Consider the following 7723-nt stretch of genomic DNA (forward strand, 5'->3'; position numbering starts at 1 on the left):
GGTTGAAGAAAATGTGCATGAGTATATATGTGGTAGTTATTTTAAATATTATAATGAGCTATGCTATAAAGCTCTAGTAAACTGTATGATTTTCATGTTTTCAACAAGATGTCATTGTAAATATTGCAATGGGTTGTGTTATAAAGCTCCATGGGTAGTATGTTTTGTTTTTAGTAGTTTGTTGGTCATAGGTGTCATAGAACACCGAGTATGGTGATTCCCCAAGGGGAATGTTCTGTAACAACGCCTGGTTGAATTTCTTGTAAAATAATAAATAAGACCAAGGTTATGGGACACCTATTCTAGGCTGAATGGTGAGAAAAACATCCTAGTGGGTGTCACTTTCGATTTATTATGGCTAAGGAAATTAACAAAGGCAAAGAGGCATTAATTGACTTTTTATTTATGAAATAATGAAGATGAAAGGTCACATGTTTGCATGAGGATGAAATTAAAGGAAAATAGAGGCCTCAATGATAAAAAGGCTTTTGAGGATCAGTTCACAACTTTTTTCAATTGAAGCTTTTGTCAGTTGGACTTTTTCAGTTTTAGCTTGGAGCTCTCTCACATACTCTTACACACTTAGATAAATATTAGAGAATTCTTGGAGCATGCTTGGAGCATTCTAGTCTCACTTGGATTTGGAGGAAGAAGGAAAAAGGAAAGTAGGAGAGCGTAAGGGAACAGGTGGATCAGTGACTACAGTTAGATTTCTTTGTAGGTATTGAGTTGCATGTATGGTTTCCTTGCTAGTTTTGGCATGCATGGTACATGCATGTGGTTTCTTGGTTATGAGTTGTCATTATCATGGAGGATTGCCTAAATTGACAGTGGTTTTTCCTAGCCTTGCAATTTCCTGGATAACCATGGTGTTGTGGGTTTTTCACATGTTTGATTTCTAATTGGTGCTCGTGTTTCTTATGGTCGTGGGTTGAGTTACTAGTTCTTGGAGCCTTGGTTGAACAAATGCTCTTGAAGCCCTGGAACAACTTGGGTTGAGTTACTATTCCTGGAGCCTTGGTTGGAAAAATGCTCTGGAGCCCTTGGTGGGTTGAGTTACTAGTCATGTAGCCTTGGTTGGACAAATGCTTTGGAGCCATGTGAAAACTGTGGGTTGAGTTACCAGTCCTAGAGTCAGGTTGGAACAAATGCTCTGGAACCGTGTGAAAATTGTGGGTTGAGTTACTAGTCCTAGAGTCGGGTTGGAACAAACGCTCTGGAGCCCTGGATAGCTTGGGTAGAGACTGAACTAGTGATGGTTAGTGATGTATGACTGTGAGGTGGAATCATTGGTTGAGGGTTGAGGTGGTTTGGCCTCTGGAAGCCCTGGTTTGATTTTGTTTTGGTTATTCCATGAGATCCCACATTCTTGTTTAGAATATGGCACAAGGGTGATTGGCTGAAAGAGAGATTTGGTTCATCCCTATCTATGGTTAGGTGGTACATGGAAGTCCTTAACTTGGTTGGTAATTTCATATGTAATAAGAGATATTCTTATACTGTGATTAATGTATATATGTTGAAAATATGTTGGTGATATTATGGTTGAGTTGCCATGGTTTACATGCTAGTTAATTTATGACTATATGTTGTTCATATGATGTGTATCTTCTATGGCTCTTGTTATGAGTAGTTTATCTATTGATTGGTCAATGAATGTATGAGCTAACAAATGTTATTGAATCTAACATGAGAGGGAATTAGACCTTCTTAATGAATCTTAGATATGTTTATGACTCCCTTGTTCATATATGTATTCATGACCTGTAGATTACATGTTTTCCATATGTTTGACGAAATGTTTGTCATGATTAGGTTAAGTCTTTGATCAATTTTTGTGTTAGAGGCTTTGTATTTGTGTTATTTATTGTTTTGGAAAGTCTCATCAAGTTCTGGGAAATGATTAGGAGTCAGCTAGCACTGAAAAGGTGGCAATGATGTCGCAGTTGCAGGCTCAAAACTGGAAAATTGGGACTGCAGTTGCTATCTTGCAAGATTATTTATGTGACTGGAGGCTTGTAGTTGCATGGATGCAAGCTTGTGCATGGGACCAACAATATAGATTAGTAAAAAGTAGTCTAGCTCAGGGTTTGGGCACCTGGAGTGTTTGTCTATCTCCTATGGGTCTTGTAGCTCCTAAAGAAGGTCAATAAAGTTTCAGTTTGTCGATTCCACTTCCTTAACTTTACTTAGGAGGTTGAGTCATATCATAGTAACTCTTCGTCACATGTTTACCCTGATAGACCAATGAACTTGGGTAAATGTGAGAGGAGGGTGTTATAGTACTATCAATTTTGAGAGAGAGTTAGGTACCTCTCTCCATCTAAAAGATGTCCTCTACGATCCAGGCTGAAGAAGATCCTTGTTTCAGTAGCTACCCTTGAGGACAAGGGTTATGATGTCCTTTTTAGCAGATGTAAGGCTTACCTCACTCACTTAGCTTTTGGATGTAAGAAGAAGATACATGTCAGGATGAAGAATATGCACCTACTATAGGTTGAGACAGGCACACCCTTGACCAACAGGGCAAGAAGTGTGCAGAGTAGTGACATGAGGGTTGAGGAGAGAAAAATTATGAGGGAGTCATTAGAGCGAGAGAAAGTTAGAGCTCCCATGAAGGAGCCTCAACCAGTATCACAATTTGAGTCTCAGTGAGTTGGCAAGTGGGTCGACTAGTAGGTTGATGAAGACAAGAAACCATGATGAGTGTAGGCAGCCACTCAATCAATGACTCCAAGCACAGGTAGGAGGGGAGCCAAGTGGGCCAACCAAGAGTCCCAGGAGTGAGTTGAGACTCCTAGCTCCATGTTTAGATAGAGTAAGCAAACACAAAAGTACACCAGGTATATGGCATTGATTAATGAGTTGATAGACTTAAATCTAGAGGTAAAATCAATAGTAGGCTTAATTGGTGTGTACAAGGTGGATCATATGAGCATGGTTGGAAGGAACATGTTTTCAGACTAGATTCCACAACAGGAAGAAATGAAGTCTTCTAGTTTAGAGGGAGCAACTACAATAGTGGATGACGTGGTGGTGTTGGAGATAGATCCAGGTGGAGGATGTTCTTCCAGAAGTACCTTCCTTTTTAAGAGGGAGTGTTGAAAATGTAGTGAGTAAAGGTATTCTGGCTTATGCCTTAGCTAGTGAAGAGCTCGATTTGTATTTCTCGCAGTATGAGTGCAAGCTCGTGAGTTAGGCTTAAGTTAGGATGAGTTTATTTCTAGTTTACTAAAATAATCATCAAGAAGACATGCAAAGAGTTGGAGCTTTAGTTAAGTGGAGTCTTCATTAATTTGACTATAGAACGAGGTGGTACTTATAGGTTTAGTTACAGAAAGTTAGTCTTCAACCTTGATTGAAGGGAGAACAAGTTAATACTCCAAGTGTTGATTGGAGAGAGAATCTGTTGGACTCTCAGTTAACTCTTCAATCAAAACTTGAGTTTCTGAATTGAGTTAGGCCCCTTGCATGCTCAAATTGGGTCTATAAAGAGGAGGATGAAGGCACAAGAAATAATAAGATTTTGTACACAAGGTTTGTGAGACAAGATAGTTCACTAGTTTGTGAGATCATTCTTGATTGTGGAGAACATAGAGAGCTTGTTTGCTAAGAAATAGGAGATCACAAGTGCACAAGAATTTAGGAGATTAATTGTGTGTAGATTTGAGGAAGCTTTCGCCCTAAGAAAAAGGAGCACAATTGTGCTAATAAATAAGAGACTTGTGGAGATTAGCGCAAGAGAATAGGAGCCACAAATGTGCTAGGAAATAGGGGCTAATTTTTGCAAGTCAAGGAGGAAGCAAGGGAACAGTTGCACCCTAGAGGGATGATATCAATAAGTGATCAAGGAAATATGAGATCAATTGTATCAATTGAGATTAGTGAGAAGAAGCAGAGTGCTTTCTCAGAGACAGATTGCTTTTAATAGATCCAATTACTCAAGAACAATCAATAAAATATCACTACAAATATAACATGTTTTCCCTTTTTGGTTTCCTAGGTAAACAAGCGTGTCAATTTGTGTGATTTTGCTTTTATATTTGGTGTTTATTTGGCTGCTTATAAGTTGTTAAGAAACTTTGTATCTTGGTGAAAGTAAATTTGGTTTCAGTATTTAGTTGTCTTGTTTTCAACTATTCATCTATGTAGTTGCAGAGTTTTATGGAAATTTAACATCCCATAGTAATCTGCCCATGGATTGCATGTGATGGAGCCTTTAAAATGCTAGGAAGACTTCATTGTAATGGGCGAAGGAGGTGAGTGGTGAAGGCTCACTTGGTCTGCTTGGTCAGGGTTTTGGCCAAGTGATCTAATGGAACTTCATTGGGTTGGGTTTTTCCTTAGAGTTGGGGTTTTCCCAAGGTAAATATTGTGTTTACTATGTTTCATGTTTGTTGCTAGTTATTTTTTATTTTTCCTCTCAGTGAATCATAATAAATACTTTTTCTCTTGGAGTAAAATTTCCTATAGGCATGGTGTGGAATAGAAAAATGAGAACAACCCATGTACATATGGAAGAAGAGAGAAGAGATTGTTAGGATAAGTGAAGACAACGAATTTGAAACAAAGCAACACTTCTTTTTTTATTGCTTTACCACATAGTAATGCTTTTGGGACCATGGTTTTTTGGTTTCCTATGGATTGCATGTGATGGAGCTTTTAAAACGATGGATTGCATGTGATGGAGCCTTTAAAATGCTCAAAAGATTTCATTGTAATGGGCCAAGGAGGTGAATGGTGAAGGTTCACTTGGTGGGCTTGGTCAAGGTTTTTGCCAAGGGATCTAATGAAATTTCATTGGAGTGGGTTTTTCCCCGTTGGCATTTTCCCAGCGAAATATTGTGTTCACAGTGTTTCATGTTTATCCCTAGTTATTTTTTATTGTTCCTTTTAGCAAATCACAATAAATATAGAATTTCCTACGATCATGGTGTGGAGTAGAAAAATGAGAACAACCCAAATACTTAAGGAAAAAGTGGTTGTTTAGGATAAGTGAAAACAACTAAGTTGAAACAAAGCAACACTTAGTTAATGCTGGTATTTTTTTTTAGGGAAAAGGTTAGTTGACATGTATGTTAAGTGCGGCAGAGTAATGGATGCTATCAACGTGTTTCCAAGAATGCTGGAGTGGAATGTGTTTTCATGGACTAGAATGGTTGCAGGATTGGCAAAATGTAGACAAATCATGGATGCGCGTCAACTGTTTGACAAAATGCCTGAACGAAATGTGGTCTCATGGACTGCTCTGTTTGCAGGTTATGCTCAATTTGGGTATTCTGGGGAGGCCTTGAGCCTTTTTTTTTGAAACGCAACAAGCGGTATAAAAGCTGACTGAGGTTTCTATGATCTATATTCTTTGTAATACTATTTTATGGAGTCATCGAATCGACGTTTCAAACCAACTTTTCTGGTTCATTATCGAGATTAGATCCATGATAATGAACCAACCTCTGTGGTTCAGTGCATGCGCAAGCTTAACAGCTCTGAAACAGGGCAGGCAGTAAATACCTTTGCTATGAAATCTGGATTTGAGTGCAATGTTTTTGTTGCAAGTGCCCTTGTGGACATATATGCTAATTGTGAAACAATACAATATGCTAATTGTGAAACAATACAATATGCATGCAAAGTGTTTGATGAATTTTACATGATTGTATGCACAAAATGCTATCATGGAATACAATGATTGCAGGATACGCCAAGTGTGGAAGCATAGTGGATTCTCTGAAACTGTTTGAGAATATGCCTGAAAGGGATGTGGCATCGTGGACTACCATGATTACGGGATATGCCCAACTTGGGCTAATGAAATGGCTCTGAAATTCTATTGCAAAATGCAAGACTCTGGCATGAAGGCAGATGAGTTAACCTTTGCTAGTGTCTTAAGTGCATGTGCCGGTTTGGCAGTGTTAATACAGGGAAGGCGAGCCCATGGTCTCATAATCAGATCTGGTTTTGAGGTTTGCTTGTCTGTTGGAAATGCCCTGATGACCATCTATGCCAAATGCGGGGTTGTGGATGATGCATTCCAAATGTTTGACACAATGGCTCAACGCGATATGGTAACTTGGTCTGCGATGATTACAGAGTATGCCCTGCATGGACACGGGGAGGAGGCAGTTCAGCTTTTTAAACAAATGTTGGGAACAGGCATGAGGCCTGATCATGTCTCTTTTGTTGGTGTTCTCTGTGCTTGTAGCCATGCTGGACTAGTGAATGAAGGCCGGAAGTACTTTGATTCTATGACGAGAGACCATGGAATTACACCGGGAGCTGATCACTATGCTTGCCTCATTGACCTTCTTGGGCATGCTGGGCACTTGGATGAGGCAGAGGAATTTATTAACAACATGCCGTTTGAACCTGATGTTGGTGCGTGGGGGGATTGCTGAGTGCCTGCAGAATCCATGGCAATGTGGAGCTTGGAAAGCGTGCAGCATCAGCTCTTTTTACGTTGGAACCACAAGAAGCTACCCCATATGTGCTGCTGTCAAACATCTATGCTGCAGTTGGCATGTGGGATGATGTGGCAAAAGTGAGAAAATTAATGAAAGATGTAGGAGTTAAAAAGAGACCAGGGTGTAGCTGGATTGAGGTCAAGAACAGGGTGCATGCATTTGTGGCAGAGGACAGATCACATCCACAAACAGAGGAGATTTATGCAATGTTGGAGGTGTTGGCTCAGCAGATGAAGGGGGCAGGGTATGTGCCTGATACTAACTTTGTTTTGCATGATGTGGAGGAGGAGCATAAGGAGCACATGCTCTACCACCACAGTGAACAGCTGGCAATTGATTTTGGGCTAATCAGCACATCTCCCAGAACAACAGTTCGAGTTGTCAAGAACCTCCGGGTGTGTGGTGCCTGTCATATGGCTATCAAGATTATCTCCAAAATTGTTTGTCGAGAATTAATTCTGAGGGATGTCAACAGCTTCCATCATTTTAAGTATGGCGTGTGTTCTTGCGGGGATTACTGGTAATTAGATTTTCAGTGTGGCCATGTCAGGAGGGAATGGTTATTTGAAATGAGTCTAGAAGCAGACAGAACGATATCTTTTTGCACCTTATGTTCTCTGGTTGAAAATTTTATGTACTATTAGAAGTCTTCATGGGGTATATTGTGTTATCAATCAGGCAATTTGAAATTCTTGGTAATACGAGCTCTTTCGCTGCAATCCATTCTCAGATTCACTGTACTTCATTATTTATATTTCCACTTGTATAGCTCATGCATGTGGTGACCTCATGACCACCAGAGAAGAAATGCCGCGTATTCCAATTCATCATAGACTTTTGCTGTCTATGTTGCATGTGGATGTAATCTCTTCATGGCATTGGGCTTATGGCCGTGGAATGTGGAAGATCTCCTTTTGTTCTCAAGTACGCTTCTGCAGTGTACTGTGCCTTTATGTGCTTGAATAGATATCAACATAAACTTGATGGAATTTTTGTTAACATAGGCTTTAGATCATAATAGTAAATTCATTGAGACTTTTTCATATTTGTGAAAGATTTCTGGATGAAACTGTGTTAGGATTTTTAATCTGTCCACACTCCACCATCATCCATCATCCGGCTTTAGATCATAATGGTAAATTTATTGAGACTTTATCAGATTTGTGAAAGATTTCTGGATGAAACTGTGTTAGTTTTTTAATCTGTCCACACTCCACCAACATCCATCATCCGGTATTAGAGAAAAATGGGATAACAAAGGA

At 39.5% G+C, this 7723-nt stretch overlaps 1 protein-coding gene across 1 annotated transcript; it reads left to right on the forward strand.

The window, feature by feature from the left end:
* Positions 1-5095: 5095 nt before the first annotated feature.
* LOC149263564 (putative pentatricopeptide repeat-containing protein At3g23330) lies at positions 5096-7471 on the forward strand. The gene is made up of 4 exons (XM_089389100.1): positions 5096-5233; positions 5465-5656; positions 5757-6232; positions 6376-7471. Exons 1-4 carry the CDS (start codon positions 5096-5098, stop codon positions 6983-6985), a joined length of 1416 nt encoding a protein of 471 aa, XP_089245226.1. The 3' UTR covers positions 6986-7471.
* Positions 7472-7723: the final 252 nt, after the last annotated feature.

This window comes from Pinus tabuliformis, chromosome 6 (genome assembly GCF_031772625.1).
Source record: "Pinus tabuliformis cultivar Carrire ecotype Pingquan chromosome 6, CPIR1, whole genome shotgun sequence".
NCBI classification, from domain to species: Eukaryota; Viridiplantae; Streptophyta; class Pinopsida; order Pinales; family Pinaceae; genus Pinus; species Pinus tabuliformis.